This window comes from Eurytemora carolleeae, unplaced genomic scaffold (assembly GCF_000591075.1).
Source record: "Eurytemora carolleeae unplaced genomic scaffold, Eaff_2.0 scaffold345, whole genome shotgun sequence".
Lineage (NCBI taxonomy): Eukaryota > Metazoa > Arthropoda > Copepoda > Calanoida > Temoridae > Eurytemora > Eurytemora carolleeae.
Genome location: NW_019396327.1, coordinates 41,564 through 62,591, shown reverse-complemented (window position 1 = coordinate 62,591; position 21,028 = coordinate 41,564). Strand labels below are relative to the sequence as shown.

At 32.1% G+C, this 21,028-nt stretch overlaps 2 protein-coding genes across 7 annotated transcripts; one reads left to right on the top strand and one right to left on the bottom strand.

The window, feature by feature from the left end:
• The first annotated feature begins 1,564 nt into the window (after positions 1-1,564).
• LOC111701018 (ras-related C3 botulinum toxin substrate 1) lies at positions 1,565-9,617 on the top strand. Of its 6 annotated transcripts, none has more exons than XR_002765122.1 (8): positions 1,565-1,671; positions 2,507-2,598; positions 3,571-3,660; positions 4,846-4,920; positions 5,990-6,112; positions 7,205-7,302; positions 7,729-7,849; positions 8,384-9,617. XR_002765122.1 is itself a non-coding variant. In XM_023472127.1 (7 exons), the coding sequence occupies exons 1-7, from the start codon at positions 1,629-1,631 to the stop codon at positions 7,784-7,786; spliced, it is 579 nt and encodes a 192-aa protein (XP_023327895.1). In that variant the 5' UTR covers positions 1,565-1,628; the 3' UTR covers positions 7,787-9,617. The 6 variants fall into 6 exon arrangements, 1 of the variants encoding a protein (XP_023327895.1); XR_002765121.1 differs by having other exon boundaries at positions 8,339-9,617; XR_002765120.1 differs by having other exon boundaries at positions 8,319-9,617.
• A 5,529-nt stretch (positions 9,618-15,146) lies between these two features.
• LOC111701007 (protein-cysteine N-palmitoyltransferase Rasp) lies at positions 15,147-18,850 on the bottom strand. Its single transcript, XM_023472113.1, has 6 exons — positions 18,777-18,850; positions 17,457-17,533; positions 16,865-16,948; positions 16,287-16,393; positions 15,543-15,593; positions 15,147-15,205 (listed from the first exon to the last, which is right to left on the bottom strand). The coding sequence occupies exons 2-6, from the start codon at positions 17,507-17,509 to the stop codon at positions 15,147-15,149; spliced, it is 354 nt and encodes a 117-aa protein (XP_023327881.1). The 5' UTR covers positions 17,510-17,533; positions 18,777-18,850.
• Between the last annotated feature and the right edge of the window lie 2,178 nt (positions 18,851-21,028).

Here is a 21,028-nt window from a genome sequence, read left to right as displayed (position 1 = left end):
CGAAATGTTGGCCGCTAGATGTCTCGTGCTAAATTCTTATCTGATAGAAATTTGTCCGTACATTTGACGACCAATATAGGAGACATGGTAATGATACATCGTCTATACGCAATATTCCCCCTACTAAACTTCCGACCTACTGCAATATCGGACCTACGCCAGCTGTTTATTTTTGTATTATTTGAGGGTTAGGTTAAGACAATTTCTGGGCCGAGCGCTGCGGCTAGGACAGGCTAGGGGGGTCATATTTCATATTTTTATTCAACTACAAAGCACGAGATAATACAAATAAAAAAATCACAATTTACTATGTAGTTTGGACCCGCCTAACCAGAGTAGGTTGTTTTAATTGGTTGGCCCACTATAAACGAATGAGAATTGCAGATAAAAACAATGTACATTGTACATTTTAAACATAAGAATGATAATAAATCAGGTAAAAGGTAAGGAGGAGGTGAGGGAGTATAAAGAAAAGGGAGGATACTCAGCGTAAGGGTTGGAACAGAGGGTAACATAAGTTATTAGAATCATGTTTATGAACTACAGGGTGAAGAAGATAGTAAAGACTAAGTTTATCCACATGATACACATTTTTTTTTACAGATATAATTTGCATAACTATCTAAATAGATCTTGGCGACTTTTCTTTTGAACGATTTTGCAGATTTAGTTTCTTTAAGCTCTAATTCAATAGAATTCCATATTTTTGGAAATAAGGCAGAGGGAAAACTTTCTAGGGTTTTAAAGAGAACTCGCTCAAGTTTATATGATTTTGTTCTATTTGGTTCAGCTAAAGAATTAAACATATCCTGGAAGGAAGCTGGAAGGTTTTCATAAAAGTATTTATGCATAAAAGATAGAACACCTAGTTTATATGTATCATCAAGATTTAGGAGTTCTAATCTGAAAAATATTGGATCNGGCCGAGCGCTGCGGCTAGGATGGGCTAGGGGGCCGAGCGCTGCGGCCACGGGTTAGGTTAGTTAAGACACTTTCTGGGCCGAGCGCTGCGGCTAGGACAGGCTAGGGGGCCGAGCGCTGCGGCCACAGGTTAGGATAAGTTAAGACACTTCCTGTCAGAGCCATGTACAAAATTGATAGGAGGGGGGGGCCCCGGGGGGGGGTCCAAAAATCGTTCTCTAGGAATATACCGGCTAGGGAGCCGGGCGCTGCGACCACAAGTCTATGTAGCAGTTGTAAAACCACGTTCTAGTAGGTCGGATGCGTAGTATAGCGGATTTGCGTAGGTCGAAAAATACTCCACCCTCCCCCCTCTCTTAATAATTGATTTTTATAAAGACGACCTTTTATAAAAGAAAGTTGGTATCGATACTTCAGGTTTTGGGCCGAAAACTTATTTTTCCAAACCAAATATTTTCAGGTTATCTTGAAAAATAGTTTGGGTGGGGGCTACTAGCTTGTTTGATGAAAATTTTACACTGTTTAAACAGACATATTTCCACGATATTCAAAACTATCTATTGTCATCAGCCTGCAATTGCATAAATTAGAAAGTGTTTAACAGTTAAAATTAATTTTATTTTTTTTCAGATTTGATATCGGTGGATTAGAATTAAATTAATTTTATTATTTCAGATTTGATATCGATGGATTAGAATAAGAAGAAAATGCAAGCAATTAAATGCGTTGTAGTGGGGGACGGAGCTGTAGGTAATTAAAGTTTTATTGTAATAGAATAATATAACTCAAAGACAAATTCACGCTTTATTTAATTGAAAGAATAATCGAATTACATGTTTTGTTTACTGATCTACTAGAATTTCTAAATAGTGTAAGAAGTAATCTGTGTTTCTATGTCATATTGACCGATACAATTTTAAATGCTCTTTGACTGATTTGTCTCAAATTTAGATTTGAGAACTTGGTTAAACCACGGAATTTTTCTGAGCTTGATTCGGAAATTCTAATTAGTCAAATTAACCTTTTTATCAGAGATTGGAACACCGAAACCGGGTCTGTCCTAGAGGAAATTACCCCGAAACCTCTGAAAAGTCTTGTAATGATTTTAGATTATAATAGCGAATATTTAAGATTGTTCCAATTATAGCTCATAAAAACTATAACAATCATGGAATAAACAAATCTTGCAGATTTTTGGGAGCTTTTCTGATTCTTAAAGCCAGTGACTTTTCCTTAAGAAATGAATGAAAATATAGACCCGATCAGTTAAATCTTTTGCCATATGTATTGTAAATAAACAAACTAACTGATGTTGAGGCAATATTTATTTATCTGTATAAGATGCCCAAAAATCCAAACATTTGTCTCCAAAAATTTATATTTTTACGTAAGTTTAAAATTCCACGGGTAAAAAATAATAATTCCGCGAAATTTATTTGTTTTTTATTTTTTAAAATTTTACAAAGGGAAAATGCTCATAGATATACATTATTATATAGAGCCACAATTAAAATAGAATATCGGTGCAAAGCGCACTGAAAGCCTAGCTTATTTACATACGTTTATTTACGTTTGTTTGTTTTAGGTAAAACTTGTTTGTTGATCAGTTACACTACCAATGCATTTCCTGGAGAGTATATACCAACAGTGTTCGACAACTACTCTGCAAATGTTATGGTGAGAACTTTCTCATTTTTTAACCTAGGATCATATTTTTCATGGTTAGGTTATATTGAAATATATTCTTCATGGTTAGGTTATATTGAAATATATTCTTCATGGTTAGGTTATATTGAAATATATTCTTCATGGTTAGGTTATATTGAACATCAAATGGCAACTTTTTGTTATTGTTTTTAAACTTCTTTCTCACCCAAAAAATATTTGATATCCCCCAAAATCATTCATCTTCCCAATTCAGCGAATAAAACCCTATAAAAGATATTTCGCAAGCATATTATTCAGGGGGGGGGGGGTAAGAAAAACTATTTTTCGGGAAAATATACACCCCTGATAAGAGTTTATCATGCCCCTTCACATTGTAAATTCTTATAGTTAAATAATTGATTTACTAAATATTAAATGAATCCTGTAATTCGAAACTAGGAAAATATAAAGAGATATATGGATGACTCATGAATTTGGTCGTGTATACAGTCTGAGGTCTTAATCAAGTTTAATTATCAAGTTTTTACAATTTTAAATGTTGCCTTAATTTTAAAGGGGGGGGGGGGTGGAAAAAATTAAGTGTAAATTAGCAGTTCTTATTAATGTTAAGAAAAAAAAATTGGGGGAAAAAGTTAAGGCACAAATTTGATGAATTTACTCAAACGGATATTTTTATTTTATATAATCCTCGTTCGGGATTACTTCCTCTACAATTTATAGAAAAAAATTGGATTAAGCCTTTTGGATCGAACTATTAACTTCTTATTGTGGTTCTACGGATTAGGTCAGGGGATAATATTTTCTCGAAAAATCATTTTTCTTCCCCCCCCCCTTTAAATCATACCTTCCCAGAGCACAAAATTTTTTAACGCTTTAAGATATTGAAAAAAAAACTTTTTTCATCTCGTTTTTATTCTGAGTTCGGAAAATTGGAAAAAAACGAATTTTTAAATTTTAATTAAATTTTTTTAAAACTTTCAGGTTGATGGTCGGCCTATAAACCTTGGACTATGGGATACGGCCGGGCAGGAAGATTATGACCGGCTTAGACCTCTCTCCTACCCGCAGACGGTCAGTTTAAATTTGATACACTAAACTATCTACTTCACCTGTTGAGTGTTGCTCAATCTTTCAGAATTTTCTCTTCGATAAAACAAAACAAAAAATTGCGGATTTACAATTTTTTTCGTGGATTTTAAATTTTTACAAAAATATGAATATATTTGTGACAAATTTTTGTAATTATGAGCTTTCATTAATCTTCTTTAAGGTCCTCTACATATGTATTATATATGACCTCTAATCTGTCATTATGATCACTTTATATCCTTAACCTGTACTCTATGACCTTTAAATCTAAATATTAACACCTTAAATCTGTACTTTATGACATCTCTAAGTAGTCCTCTACGAACACTTTAAATCTGTACCTTTTAATCTAAACTTTATCATATGAAAACCTTTAATTTGTACTTCATGACACAATTTATCATTATCTAACCTTAATCTGTACTCTGACCTCTAATTTGTTCGGTATGAACATCAGTTTAATCTGTACACTGACCTCTAATTTGTTCTCTATGAGCACCAGTTTAATCTGTACTCCCTCTAATTTGTTCTCTATGAACACCAGTTTAATCTGTACTCTGACCTCTAATTTGTTCGGTATGAATACCAGTTTAATCTATACACTGACCTCTAATTTGTTCGGTATGAACACTAGTTTAGTCTGTACTCTGACCTCTAATTTGTTCTCTATGAACTACAGTTTAATCTGTATTCTGACCTCTAATTTGTTCGTTATGAAGACCAGTTTAATCTGTACTCTGACCTCTAATTTGTTCTCTATGAACACCAGTTTAATCTGTACTCTGACCTCTAATTTGTTCTCTATGAACACCAGTTTAATCAGTACTCTGACCTCTAATTTGTTCTCTATGAACACCAGTTTAATCTGTACACTGACCTCTAATTTGTTCTCTATGAACACCAGTTTAATCTGTACTCTGACCTCTAATTTGTTCTCTATGAACACCAGTTTAATATGTACTCTGACCTCTAATTTGTTCTCTATGAACACCACTTTGATCTGTACACTGACCTCTAATTTGTTCTCTATGAACACTAGTTTAATCTGTACTTTATAAACACTTTAAATCTGAACTTTATCTAATGGAAAAATTCAAATTGTACTTGTGAATACCTTAAATCTGTACTTAATAAAGTAATCTATACCCTATGACCTGTGATCTCTAGGATGTGTTCCTTATCTGTTTCTCCCTGGTAAACCCTGCTAGTTTTGAGAACGTGAGAGCTAAATGGTATCCTGAGGTTAGTCTCAACTCAATTATCATTCTGAAGGGACCTGGCGGTGTGGGGTACCATGTCTGGTTCTCTTGTCCTCCATGGAGCGGACTCGACTCCTAAAGTTTTAACATTTTAACATAATGTTTGACATAAAAAGCAATGTTTAAACATTAAAAACTATTAGTTGACAAATATTAAATACGCATTTAGTTCTTAAATGTATTTTAGATGGGGTAAAGAGAAAAAAGATTATTTCATCTTGAATGTCGTCTTCCTTTCAAATCATCAAACAATTCATATTTACTCAAGGCATAGATCATTTTTAATGTGTTTTTCAAATCAAAATAAATTAATAATTATCAGAAACTGCCATAACATTGCTTTTTATGACTAACATTGTGTTGAAATGGTGAAAACTTTAGGGGGAGTCCGCTCCATGCAAGGGTCCGCTCCATGCATGACACCGGCATTGCCAGTGGAATTATTGTGAATGGAAATCTGGATCCTTTCTTTTACTGGGCGGATATATTATCTTTAAAAAAATATTTTTTTCTTTTGTAGGATTTTAGTGTACCTATTATCCTGGGTTGGAACTGAACTATTTTCTCTCCTATAGGTTCCTATTATCTTGGGTTGGAACTAAGCTATTATCTATCCAAGGTTCCTATTATCCTGGGTTGGAACTAAGCTATTATCTATCCTAGGTTCTTATTATCCTGGGTTAGAACTAAGCTATTATCTATCCTAGGTTCTTTTATCCTGGGTTGGAACTATTCTATTATCTATCCTAGGTTCCTATTATCCTGGGTTGGAACTAAACTATTATCTATTCTAGGTTCGGCATCATTGTCCTGGGGTTCCTATTATCCTGGGTTGGAACTAAACTATTATCTATCCTAGGTTCGGCATCACTGTCCTGGGGTTCCAATTATCCTGGGTTATAACTAAACTATTATCTATCCTAGGTTCGGCATCATTGTCCTGGGGTTCCAATTATCCTGGTTGGAACTAAACTATTATCTATCCTAGGTTCGGCATCACTGTCCTGGGGTTCCAATTATCCTGTTTGGAACTAAACTATTATCTATCCTAGGTTCGGCATCATTGTCCTGGAGTTCCAATTATCCTGGTCGGAACTAAACTAGATCTAAGGGAGGACAAGGAAACTATTGATAAACTGAAGGAGAAGAGATTAGCTCCGATTACATATCCTCAGGTTGGTATTTCAGGTTTAAAGGGTGATTGTAAAATTATCTGGGGTAAGAAACAATTACGAGCCAACAAGCAAATAAATAATATTTTAAAATTCGGTTTTGATTACGCTCCAACCCTCACAGTAAAAAAAAAATTGGCGTTTTTTCGAAAGATGAATTTCCATTTATAAACAAAAATTACCATTAATTCTTATGAGATTTTTAATTATATATATTTCGGTCTGGGTTGGCCTTTATCAGTTCTAACGAAAAATAATAACCATCAAAATCAATATTTAGAAATGTAAAAAATCGCAAGAAAATAAACGAACAAAAAACTGCATAATAAATGCAAACAAGAAAATGGTTGCCAAATGAAGAAAAGGGAAACTAACTCAGATAATGATTTATGTAGAAAAGAAAATTTCACTTTCACATTTTACAGAATGTTTAAAGACGATTATTAAACTCCATGATATTTATTTCTGTCAGGAAGTTTCAAAACAAACTAATTAAATAACGAACGTTTACGGAAATTGGGGGAGCGGGGGGTATGTCTGTTTAAAAAAGAGATTTAAACATTTTAAAAAGTCGAACATGAACAAAATAAATATTTACTATCCGATATTTGACACAAACAACCGACCTTTCATTTCACAATGACGGTATGTTAAAATATTCAAGTGATTTGGATAATGAAATAAAAAAAAAACAAGCGGTTTATCATTCCGCAACTTCTTTTTCTAGAAAGAAACTTCCCTTTGACGTAGTATTTTCCCGACATAATATCATTATGAGTATACTAAAAGATTGGCATACTAAACTAAACAAAAGACTCTATTTAATTGTATTTAATTGTATTTAATTGTAAATGATAAAAACTAAAACATTGCCAATTGTATTGACGTGAGCCCCGCAAGGTGGTATCGACAGGACTGATTGTAGATTCTTAAACGCCTTCTATATATACATATATATATATATATATATACTAGTACTCAGACAATCCTTTAATGTTTAAAGTTCTACCCAAGCTGATAATAGTTAAATTCGACCCTTTTCATAATTTTGCGAACACACGCTTTAGTTACAGTATTAATTCCCCGTATTTTCAGGGCTTGGCGATGGCTAAGGATGTAGGTGCAGTAAAGTACATGGAATGCTCTGCATTGACGCAAAAGGGACTAAAAACTGTATTCGACGAGGCTATAAGGTAACCTTCGACTTACAGGCCTTTCTTCATCCTTCTCACGTAGAAAATTCTTGAAATTTAAGAGAAGATTAATTCAGGGGAAGAAAGTTCCAAAACGTGCATATGTTCCAAACTTTACACTGAATGTCTTTGCCACAAACTCTCATTTTATGTTGCATATATCTTTGCAACCCGATGACATATACTTAGATATTTCAAACTAGAAATTTTATAGATCAAATTATCCAAGTTTGAAATATCGAAGTTTGGTTGCAAAGATGTAGGCCGTAGGGATTAGTAAATTTTGATCAATTATAAATAGATTTACAGGTCATTGATTTATTAGAATCAGAAAACCTGACCCAAGTGAAAAGAAGCTTTTTGTTGTAAACTAAAATTGTGTAAAACCTCTATTGAATATGTATTTACTTTCTTTATTATTTTTAGAGCTGTTCTGTGCCCTGTTCCAAAGATAAAGAAGAGGCAAAGATGCATCATTTTATAAACAATAGTTAAACAATATGTATACACACTATGCAGTAGTTGATATACTTCCTGCATTTCTACAGATTGTATAAGCCTATGTTGTAATGTCCTCCCCCCCCCTCCCTCCCCTTCCGCAATTATGGGATATTATCTTACATTTAAGGTTGAAAGAACTGAACACTATCTTTGGTGACCCTCAAATTAAGAAATTGCATACCCGAGTCACATTGGTGCTCTTTAAACCTTATCTAAGCATCTTGAAAAGTATAAATTCTGTCAATATCCTTCCGTCTTTCTGTTGCAGAAATTCGCAAGTCACTACATAGAGAAACCGAAAAACGAAGATATCTCCATCATTTTTGTTCATTTAAAGGTTTAAGCGTAACAGTGTAAATTATGGAACTTTTTAATCAGGGGGGTCTCTTCATCAGTCTCTTTAAGATGAAAAATTACCTAAAATTAAAATTCATGTTAACTGTCCCATGATATCCTAAAATAGTTCAAATCAGTGAAATATATATTTTCAGATAGTTTATCAAGCATTATTTTAGGATCTGTTCCCCGATCTAAGAAATAATGTTATTTCGATAACAATTACATTATTACTGATTAATAGATTCTAGCGTGAATTGGAAAAAATGAACCGACTCCTCTATTGTTGCATTTTTATAATTTATGTTAAGACCAAAATTGTCCCGGATATCAAGCTTTCTGTTGCTTTTTAATTTTTCTCCATTTTTATCTGTTACCGCACAACAAGGTTTATCTTTAAATTGTTTGTCTTTTTTTCGAATCAAGAAATAATTAGTTTTCTCTTCCTCTCCTCTAGATGTTATAAATTTTCCTATTACTCAAAACCAGATTTTCTTGAGTTTTGCGATTCTATTTAAGCTTATGTCTAGAATAATATTTTCAATGAGGGTTAAAAGATTATATACATCCCAAGTAAAAAAAGTTCTTAATAATGCTTTATTTAGCTTGTATTTGTTCAAAAACTGATAGTTAAATGTTTGCGAAGAAGTTGGGCCCCCCGTACAAAAAATAAGGAAATTTTAAGTTTTTTGGAAAATAAAATTTTTGATTAAAATTGAAAAAACCTCTTTGTGCAAGGCTTTTCATTGAGTAAGGATCCTTTTTCTTTTGTAAAAAATCAGATTTTATAATTCTATTTTTAATATAAACCAGTGTTGGAAGTGGGGTTGAATGTACTTCAAATAATAATAATGATTAATTATTTTTAAAATATTAATATGATAATTTTGGACTGGACATATTTTACACCACGGCACAGCATTAGTAAAATTTTATTTAAAGAAAATATCTAGAAATGGGTTATAAAAGAATAATTCCACAACAGAATCAGTTTATATAGAAGGTTTGGCATTGTTGGTGGGGTTAAAGGCTATAACTAAAATTTCTTGTAAATCGTTTTATGCTTTCTCACTAAATGTTCAAAATAAGCAAATATTTTAAATAATTGCAGTAGCATGTCCAATTAACTAACTCTGGTACTTAATATTTTGATCCAAAAACTGTTGTTTCATTAAAAAGATTTATGCTGCAGAGATTTTTAAGTAAATTATCGGAATTCAGCAAGTTTTTAGATGAAGACGTTGACATTTCCTTAGAGAGTACCGTTGTTAATCGGACACGTCGTCACATTTGAAAATATAGTCTTTTACTAATTTAATTAATGCTGATGCAACATTTTCTGGTTTTTATAATATTTGCAGTCCGGAGCAGGTGTGTACAATGTATGTACACATTGTTATAATGTATACTTTATATGTAATAATGTGTAATATTTGTACATAAGATCAACCTTAATAAACATTTTGATTAGTTAGAAATTATTTTGATTGATTCAGTTTACAGATTGAACCTTCAGATTATTAGATCTGAACATCTAATAGATATCAATTCAGGAGTTTGTCAAGCGGGGGGTTAACATTTTTCCAGGGAGGGGCGCAGCTCTCATTCACTGCCCCAGGGGGGAGGGGGGCTTAGCGAATAACTTCCCTGAATACGCCTTTATCAGTTTTATAGAGTAATCTTACGACACTTGCATTGCACTCAGTAAATTGCGCGTTTGATTCTCAGTAATCATGGGACAAAACGGAAAATAATTTTACTCTCAAATGTAGTCTTCCGTTCAAATTGACAATCAATTAATTTTTAAACAGAACATTGATAACATTCAATGTGTTTTCCGATCAAAATACAGTGGCATACCATTCTTTTATGTCAAATTTTACTGGATCCTGTGGGTCCAGTGCTCAAGGGAGCACTGGACCCACGAATTGATCTTGCTAGAAACACTATCTAGCGCGTTCATAGTAATGGAACCAATACTCCCTTTTTAGGAGGAAATTTTTCCAATTGATTTCAAATTTGAATTCAGGAAACCCGTTGGATGTGCTTACTGGGCTACTTCACAAAATTTAAATCCTTGGAATTTGTAAAATCTTTTTTAAATGATTTTTCCTGATAAAAATTTATTCTTAATTTTATTTATAACGTTTCACAGCTAATGTAATCCTATTTGTATACTAGGTATTCAACCAACAAACTTAAGAATGATCATTTTAGGTAATTTTTAAAAGCTAGTTAAAAACGAGGCAATTTCTTAGCAATTTTTTGAAACGTAATTTGCCAGCTTCTTCATTCAAATTAGGAAACTGTGAGTGAATGTATAGTAGTATCCCGCCTACGGACCAATGATGAAGAATACTTATAGGTCGATCTATCCATTTAATATGGTAGTGTACTGGACTTTCATAAGTTATGTACGAATTAATTAATTTTTTTACGGAATGGTTTAACGGCTCAACGGGAACAAACGTTGCAAACTCCCCGCTGGTATGTCTCTAGAAACACTGTGCCTTCTGAGAAAATGCATAACAATTGCTATACACCCACATCATAATGGATCGTTTTAATAGTGCTTTCCGGGACTAATCAGAAAATGTAAAAAGAACGAATCATTAAAAAAATTATATATCAATAATAGATTAGCATGTAGAAAATACTAGGGTTTCCGAGTATTATCTGCGTAATTGGGCCTAATCATTATTTAATATGGGACGCGATTATTGGTTTATTGAATTTGTATTATTCTTCTGATATTCTAAACGTCAGAGACACCGGAAAAATATTTTTTGACATTCTAATATGTCCAGGTCAAGATGTGCTCATATTGAGACTGGAAACCCTATTCTCAGGACGCACTGTTCTCTTCAGATCTGTGTTCTTAGTCTTTTCTCTTTAGTGAAGACCAAAAGACGACAAAATTAAAATATATTCAAGAGTACAATAATGCCACCAAGAAATTAATCCATTTTAGGGAAGTTTTTATTTCTTTAAATTGTGGCTGAACGAATTAAACAATTTAAATTAAAGTTTAAATGCATTAAAAACAACAACTATAAAATATTTCAAAAAATAAGCAATGTATCCAGTATATTGAAGTATTTCAAATGGTAAAAAATACATTAAAAAGTAAAAATATATAAACATCTGATTTAAACATATAACAAAACAATAATTCCAAAATAAGTATAATTATATAATAATGATATTAATATTAATAAAATCATTCTGTCCAGAAATTTAAAACTTATTTCTATATTACAGATCTAATACTTAAATGAAAAAAATGAAAAAAATGAAACATACAGTGACAACCCAAAACCTGTTAAATAATGTCGTCAAGTTGTTCTTCTAAAGAAATGTCGTCAAAGATTTAAAAATTTACTCTACTTAAAGGGAGTGCAAAGGAAATATGAAAGGGGGTATAGACTCAAACCTAAGAACTTCATGAGTTGATTGAGACCTATATTGAAATTGATATAAACCTGTGTCAAAATTATACCAAAACTTATAAAAGATTTGGTTTAAGATTCTAAGTTTTAAACGGTTCATATTCAGCGACCAATCTGAAAACGACGATATCCCAGAGGAGTCTGGAAAAACTTAAGTTTGCCCCTATGATTATTAGAATTTAATAGTTTCTCACTTTTAATGGATAAAATTGATACGTCCGTATCAAGTGACCAGAACTCCCCCCAATGGCATTGCAGTATCATTGTCACGTGTCTCCGTCTGTATCAAGTGACAAAAGGTTTCAGCCTATAGCCCTTTCATTTTTCATTTACAGTCCCTTTAATAAACAGGGTTTCCCGCAAAGAAAGAGTCTTTAATGACGACCTTAAAACAGACGAGTTGGAAAGGATACACTCCGTAAAGTCGTCTCTGAAGTCTCATCCTTTCTGGGTTGCCCTGTACAATGTATATCTAAAGATTGACCATATTTTATAGAAAGAGCTCAGTTTTAAATTACAAAACAAAATCTTTGGCGATATTTTAGGATTAAAACTTTAACAAATCGTCAAGAATTAGATAGTGTCTTTCGACCTACGTACATCCGCTTTACTAACTTCCGACCTACTCTCATATGGTTTTACATGTGGCTGCAGCGCTCGGCCCTTAAGTCACAGACTAGACCCAAAAATGGTTTTAACCGAACCCCCAATTAATACAAAATAAACTGTAGTATGGCAGGAGTTGAGTAGAGGTAATGTTGCGTATAGACGATGTTACATTACCCAAGAATTCCTCTGATTCTGGTTCTCATAGTTGAAAAAAAATCGCATATTTAGATTAATGCGAAACGATACATCACATTCAAAGGTTTCAACTTTATAAATCTCAGGAAAATTTTCTTTTCTCTAAGAACAGTTTTTAAACTCTTTCAAATACAGATCTTAGTTTTTTTTTGTACAGAGGGGCAGCTGTCGTATTTCAAGAAATCCTTCATTTACCACGATTCACAAAGGTACCCCTAACATCTTTATCTGATTAATGTTGTTCAAGTTAAATCGTCAATATTATAGAATCTAGTCCGTTGTTTCTGAAGAATACACCACTTACCAAAAATACAAATTTATTTTCAAGGAGAACGGTATGGACATCTCATTAATTTACAATCGGACAAGCTTAATGGGTTCCGTTGGAAGTAGGACTTACTACTCTATAAATGTAGGTTTACTTGAAATAACGTTTACAGTGCCTTTCATCTTATTTTACATGTGCATTCCCTTTAATCTTGTTTTACGTGTACAGTCCCTTTAATCTTGTATTATGTGTACAGTCCCTTTAATCTTGTTTTACGTGTACAGTCCCTATAGTCTTGTATTATGTGTACAGTCCCTTTAATCTTGTATTATGTGTACGGTCCCTTTAATCTTGTATTATGTGTGCAGTCCCTTTAATCTTGTATTATGTGTACAGTCCCTTTAATCTTGTATTACATGTACAGTCCCTTTAATCTTGATTTAGGTGTTCAGTCCCTTTAATCTTGTATTATGTGTACAGTCCCTTTAATCTTGTATTATGTGTACAGTCTCTTAAATCTTGTATCATGTGTACGGTCCCTTTAATCTTGTTTTACGTCTTCAGTCTCTTTAATCTTGTTTTACGTCTACAGTCTCTTTAATCTTGTTTTACGTCTACAGTCCCTTTAATCTTGTTTTAACTTGGCAATCTCCTTTCTCAGTTCGATGTTTTTTATCTGAAAAAAAACTTTTAAAATATAAAATACAGAGCGTCCAATATTGTATGATAAAAAGAACAATGTTTTCAGAATATTGAAAGAACTTGTATTTTCTATACACAAACTTATTTGCCTTTTAAGCTGGTAGAATTATTTAATCTCTAAAAAAGTTTAATTTTACCAAAATACTAATGAACTTGCAATCTAAGATTTAGGGCATCCTTTTTACTAAAGTTTTACATAACAAAATAAGTTTAAACTTAACTCCAAGTTGATTGTTGATTTTTTTTCTTTTCAAAAAAAACTCATTTATTTAGTTTAGAACAGTAGAATTGTTTTATCTTTAAACCGAGAATAAAAAAACAAAAACTTAAAACTAAAAACAAATTACATTTTTAACAAGATAGATTTGTTTGTTTTCGAGCATTATTTTTTTCTAATTATTTAACTTTATTGTTTAAAAAATGACACACAGAAAAGTAACTTCTTTTTAAAAAAACTGTTTCGTTAAAATAAAGAACCCTTTGATGGTTTAATAGTAATTTAGTAAATTTAAACCTCTATTGAGAAGTGTGAACCAGCGTAGAGAAAGAAGATGAGAGTGGGAAACCCCTTAGGCCAGGAGTCAAACAGTACACGCTCAACAAATACATTGCCAACCTATATAGAGATATTGTTAAACACATTGCTAACCTATATAGAGATATTGTTAAATACATTGCTAACCTATATAGAGATATTGTTAAATACATTGCTAACCTATATAGAGATATTGTTAAATACATTGCCAACCTATATAGAGATATTGTTAAATACATTGCCAACCTATATAGAGATATTGTTAAATACATTGCCAACCTATGTAGAGATATTGTTAAATACATTGCCAACCTATGTAGAGATATTGTTAAATACATTGCCAACCTATATAGTATACAGAGATATTGTTAAATACATTGCCAACCTATATAGAGATATTTTTATATACATTGCCAACCTATATAGAGATATTGTTAAATACATTGCTAACCTATAAAGAGATATTTTTAAATACATTGCTAACCTATAAAGAGATATTGTTAAATGCATTGCTAACCTATAAAGAGATATTGTTGAATACATTGCTAACCTATATAGAGATATTGTTAAATATATTGCTATACTATAAAGAGATATTGTTAAATACATTGCCAACCTCAAACTCAATTTTTTATGGGAACTCAAATGACTCCAGAAGTGAAGGTTTAAAATTTTGCCTCAATATTAATTAGATATTTATTTATTGAATCCCGATTATAAAGAAAACAGGAATTTCTCTGAATTTATTCATTGCAGATATTTTACTTCAAAATGTAGGAACAAGTCGTAAAAAAGGATTTATTTATTTTATAATTCTTCTCAAATTTAAAGTGATTAAAATTATTCAAGAGCATATTTGACCACTGTAATGAATCTGAATTACTCAACCTGCTTGCCAGCGAAGAAGTAAAAGTTAGAAAGGCAGGACATGAGGAAAAGGGGCGTGGCCAACAAGGCGTGGAATCTACGCTGACCAACTCCACCAAACATTCCTTAACACAATATATTAGTAAAGGGAGGGTATAGAATAAAATCAAAGTAAATTATGAATTCATCGTTTACTGTTCTATCCAGGCATCATTGCTTGATTCCTTGCGTAAAGATATCCCTGTAGTGTATAACCATCATCAGAACGAAGAGGAATTAAAATATATCATAGATCTGCATAAAGTGAAGATCCAAGATTTACAACACAAAACTTCTTGCTTCTAGAACTGAGTTTAATGAATTTGAACTGCCTAATGTTGGTTCAAATTTGAATNCCAGTACAGTTTAGTATACTCCAGATTAGGACAAAATCATAGGTTCCTAATAATTCAGATTTAGGACTCCAGTACAGTTTAGTATACTCCAGATTAGGACAAAATCATAGGTTCTTAGTACTTAGATCTAAGATTCGAGTCTAACATAGTTTTTTTTGAGATTATATCATAGTTTTCTGACGATCTATCATAATTTTCTGAAATTCTAACATCATTTTTACTGAGATTATATATCATAGTTTTTAAGATTCGCTCAAATATTTCTGTAATTCTTTCATAGTTTCAAAAATTTGATCATCGTTTTCTGAAATTCTATTATAGTTTTCTGAGGTTCAAAACCTAACCAGCAAGCAACAAAAAACTAACATGCAAAATAAACATACCATGCCAAATGTACACAAAGCTAAAGCAGATTACACTGTACACCAGTTTTCCTGTTGGCAATCAAATACATGACTCAAATTAATTTTAATTGTACCAATTATTTAAATTGTGTACGTTTACGAAAATAAATAAATAAATAAATAAAGGAGTTCTTTCAGCGGAGTAGGGTTGGGGGGTTGGACGGGGGCGCACCCTGCCAATTAAGAAATAATTCTTTTAAAATTACCTATCAAATGGTTAGAAAAAAAACTTGAGGTACAGCTATTCTACTTTAGCATTTTTTCCCCTACCAAGGTTATACTTTCTTAATTTTAATAAAACATTTTAAAATTAAAAATAATTTTTTTTTTGATTCCAAACATGTTCGAAGTCGTAAAACATAAAAAACCATAAATTATGTTTATTGCATCATCGTTGCTTATGTAAAAATAAAGCCACCCTATTAGTTTGCAACCTATAGGACGATAGGCCTTACATTTAAACTGTTCTTTAAGAAATAAACATTGAAAGTTAAGAAATATTAAATATCTTTTTAAATGTTGCTAGAGAGAGAGTAAATTTTTCAATCACAGCTTGTAAAAATATGATCATCATTCATGAAAAATATAACAAATTGCATGCTATATTTTATTCGAACACATCAAGACATTTAATTTAAAAAAATGGCTCAATATCAAAGAAAAATTATAAAATGGCCGCCAACAAAAAAAAATGGCGGCATTCTTGAATTCTGTATTTGATTCCTGGTAAACTGCTATGAAGCTTAGTGAGGGGTTGGAAGATATAATTATGCATAAACTCATGAAGACCAACATCAAAATATCTCCACATCTCAGAGTACAGATGAATTCTGAAATACAAAGATAAAAAAGTTAAATAATAATCGTCTTTTGGTGTCCTTGGTCCTACCTTTCATAATATTGGTGTCCATAGTCCTACCCCGCATAATATTGTTGTTCTTGGTCCTACCTTGCATAATATTGGTGTTCATTGGTCCTTCCTTGCATAATATTGGTGTTCTTGGTCCTACCTTGCAAAATATTGGTGTTCTTAGTCCTACCTTGCAAAATATTGGTGTTCTTAGTCCTACCTTGCATAATATTGGTGTTCTTGGTCCTACCTTGCATAATATTGGTCTTCTCGGTCCTACCTTGCATAATATTGGTGTTCTTGGTCCTACCTTTCATAATATTGGTGTTCTTAGTCCTACCTTGCATAATATTGGTCTTCTCGGTCCTACCTTGCATAATATTGGTGTTCTTGGTCCTACCTTGCATAATATTGGTGTTCTTAGTCCTACCTTGCATAATATTGATCCTACCTTGCAATGCACTTAGGATGTGGGGGAGCGTCTACTGAATCTAGTTTTGCAATAAAACTTCCGCATCCATACATAACAACATACCTTTAAATTTATAAAAATATTATCAATTACAAAATTATATTTTTAAAAACTTGATAACAAAAAGTCAAATCAAATGAAATGGACGTTTAAAAAAAGTAAGCTTTTAACTTCTTGACTTTATTTCAACAATTGACTTCAGTACCATTCACTTCTTTACTGTGTTTGAAAAATTGCCATCAGTTAATTTCAGCACTTTCAATCTCAGACCCTTGAAATACTTTCATTTTATTGAAAAATACTCATCAGTCTCTTTAAACACTTTACTTTACATTAGACCCTTGAAATACTTTTAATTAATTTAAAAAAATTGGCATCAATTACATTTAATAGTTTACGTTAGTACAAAAAAAACCCATCAGCCCCTTTAAATAGTTTACTCAAGAAAAGACAAAGGCACCAGAAATTTTAAATAGTTTACTTAAGTTAATAATTGCCATATTTCCCTTTACATAGTTTACTCAAGTAAAAAACAATGGCATCAGTCCCTTTAAGTTATTGTTTGGTTTACTTAAGTTGAAAGAATTGTCCCATGAGATATCCCATCCCACACAGAGCCCACATATCCAGGGACTGGACTAGATCAACCTGAACATTAAACATAATATATCCCACACAGAGCCCATATATCCAGGGACTGAACTAGATCAACCTGAACATTAAACATAATATATCCCACACAGAGCCCACATATCCAGGGACTGGACTAGATCAACCTGAACATTAAACATAATATATCCCATCCCACACAGAGCCCATATATCCAGGGACTGAAATAGATCAACTTGAACATTAAACATAATATATCCATCCCACGCAGAGCCAACATATCCAGGGACTGGACTAGATCAACCTAAAAATTAAAAAGATATTGCATGTCTGATTCACAACGGACACCTTTAAACCTTTGTTTGATCAGGGATAACTGATATATTCATGTTTTTCCAGCAGAACATGTAAAATCTTAATTGGGTTTTCCTTAAAAATTGGCTTGAGCATTTACGCTACGGAGACATTGGAGGAAATTAACTGAATTCAACACTTTCTCAATAGTAAAAACTGAATTGTTTAAAATGAACTAGAAACAAACTGTTAAAGAGACTGTAAGCGTAATTTCAAGTGACTCTCCATGGAAAGATATATGGTAATGGCCGATTAAGCTTTTTTTGATCAAGTATGATTCAGATATTTATCATCATAATTTGGAAAATTTATTATTTTAGTTTTGGTTTTTCTACAAAATGATTAAGCATCTTTACTGCGGGAAAACAAATAGGAAGTATTAGAGTTAAATGACAATAAATTTCTTCCACATTATAGATTAGATAAGTTTTCGAGGGTATTGTTGTGAATCGGGTATTGCCATTTTTCAATGGAGGGTCACTTAAAATTACGTTTTCTGTCATTTAAATGACGACCAAAACAACTTTATAAATTAAGAGATTTGAATATGATATTTTGATGAGACTTTTTTTATCAGAAAGTCATGACTAAACAAGCAAAAAACACCGTGAAATCATTTCTGAAGTCTCATCCTTGGTTAGTAACTCTTTAGAACAGTGTTAGAACCAGAAAGCTGTAGAATAAATGTCGTCTTTCTTTGTTCTTTTAACTAAAAACTTGCAATACAAATTGTACTTTTGAGTTAGTGATTTATTAATAAAAATGCTTAGGTGCAAATATGAATATATTTGAACAACTCACATAACCCCACAGAGTATAATGAAGAAAATCGTGGTTTGAAAATTAACAACTAAAACTAGTATAGTTATGTTAAAAAAGCAACAACAATAACTCCACTGTTTTCTGGTTACCACCGTAAGATCCTCACCTGAAGAGTGTAGGCCTGCTGGAAGGAAACACATATAAATATTTCTGTGATAAGAAACCAAAAGAAATATCTCAATGCCTAATCAGAACTAGTCATCTTTTAGGTTTTTTTTAATATTATGTTCACAATTTGAATAGAAGATGGGCGCGAAGCGCCCTAAAAGCCTAGTACTTAATAATTTCTCTACAATACTGCACTTTCAGCTCAACTACAATCTCTAGCCGGTTACTCCCTTTAAAGGTAAAAGCACTTGAACCTGTTTCCCATTTGTTGTAGGCAGGTATCTTCCCAACCTCTCTTCCTAGGGTTTCAAGTAGGATTCCAATACAGTTTAGTATACTCCAGATTAGGACAAAATCATAGGTTCCTAATAAATCAGATTTAGGACTCCAGTACAGTTTAGTATACTCCAGATTAGGACAAAATCATAGGTTCTTAATAATTCAGATTTAGGACTCCAGTACAGTTTAGTATACTCCAGATTAGGACAAAATCATAGGTTCCTAATAATTCAGATTTAGGACTCCAGTACAGTTTAATATACTCCAGATTAGGACAAAATCATAGGTTCCTAATAATTCAGATTTAGGACTCCAGTACAGTTTAGTATACTCCAGATTAGGACAAAATCATAGGTTCTTAATAATTCAGATTTAGGACTCCAATACAGTTTAGTATACTCCAGATTAGGACAACATCATAGGTTCCTAATAATTTAGATTTAGGACTCCAGTACAATTTAGTATACTCCAGATTAGGACAAAATCATAGGTTCCTAATAAATCAGATTTAGGACTCCAGTACAATTTAGTATACTCCAGATTAGGACAAAATCATAGGTTCCTAATAATTCAGATTTAGGACTCTACTCCAGATTAGGACAAAATCATAGGTTCCTAATAAATCAGATTTAGGACTCCAGTACAATTTAGTATACTCCAGATTAGGACAAAATCATAGGCTTCTTAATACTTAGATCTAAAATTCGAGTTTAACATAGTTTTTTGAGATTCTAACACAGTTTTCTTATTTCTATCATAGTTTTCTGAATATCTATCATAATTTTCTGAGATTCTAACATCATTTTTACTGAGATTATATCATAGTTTTTAAGATTCGCTTAAATATTTCTGAGAATATATCATAGTTTTTGAGATTTGCTCAAATATTTCTGTGATTCTATCATAGTTTTCAAAAATTTGATTATCGTTTTCTAAAATTCTATTATAGTTTTCTGAGGTTCTATCATAGTTTACTTTATTTATAAATTCGAAGCCTTACCAGCAAGCAACATAAAACAAACATGCAAAATAAACATACCATGCCAAATGTACACAAAGCTAAAGCAGATTACACTGTACACCAGTTTTCCTGTTGAAGATCAAATACATGACTCAAATTAAAGGAGTTCTTTCAGCGGAGTAGGGTTTGGGGGTTGGACGGGGGCGAACCTAGCCAATTAAGAAATATTTCTTTTAAAATTACCTATCCAACGGTTAGAAAAAATCTTGAGGTACAGCTATTCTCCTTTAGCATTTTTTTTTCCTACCAAGGTTACACTTTCTTGATTTTAATAAAACATTTTAAAATTAAAAATAATTTTTTTTTTGATTCCAAACATGTTCGAAGTCGTAAAACATAAAAAACCATAAATTATGTTTATTGCATCATCGTTGCTTATGTAAAAATAAAGCCACCCTATTAGTTTGCAACCTATAGGACGATAGGCCTTACATTTAAACTGTTCTTTAAGAAATAAACATTGAAAGTTAAGAAATATTAAATATCTTTTTAAATGTTGCTAGAGAGAGAGTAAATTTTTCAATCACAGCTTGTAAAAATATGATCATCATTCATGAAAAATATAACAAATTGCATGCTATATTTTATTCGAACACATCAAGACATTTAATTTAAAAAAATGGCTCAATATCAAAGAAAAATTATAAAATGGCCGCCAACAAAAAAAAAATGGCGGCATTCTTGAATTCTGTATTTGATTCCTGGTAAACTGCTATGAAGCTTAGTGAGGGGTTGGAAGATATAATTATGCATAAACTCATGAAGACCAACATCAAAATATCTCCACATCTCAGAGTACAGATGAATTCTGAAATACAAAGATAAAAAAGTTAAATAATAATCGTCTTTTGGTGTCCTTGGTCCTACCTTTCATAATATTGGTGTCCATAGTCCTACCCCGCATAATATTGTTGTTCTTGGTCCTACCTTGCATAATATTGGTGTTCATT

What these genes read in the sequence shown, in the direction of transcription:
- LOC111701018 (XM_023472127.1), top strand. Translation starts at nt 1,629, where the DNA reads ATGCAAGCAATTAAATGCGTTGTAGTGGGGGACGGAGCTGTAG. An exon ending in AGTGGGGGACGGAGCTGTAG is followed by an intron (nt 1,672 to 2,506) that starts GTAATTAAAGTT and finishes TGTTTGTTTTAG; the next exon opens with GTAAAACTTGTTTGTTGATC. An exon ending in ACTACTCTGCAAATGTTATG is followed by an intron (nt 2,599 to 3,570) that starts GTGAGAACTTTC and finishes TAAAACTTTCAG; the next exon opens with GTTGATGGTCGGCCTATAAA.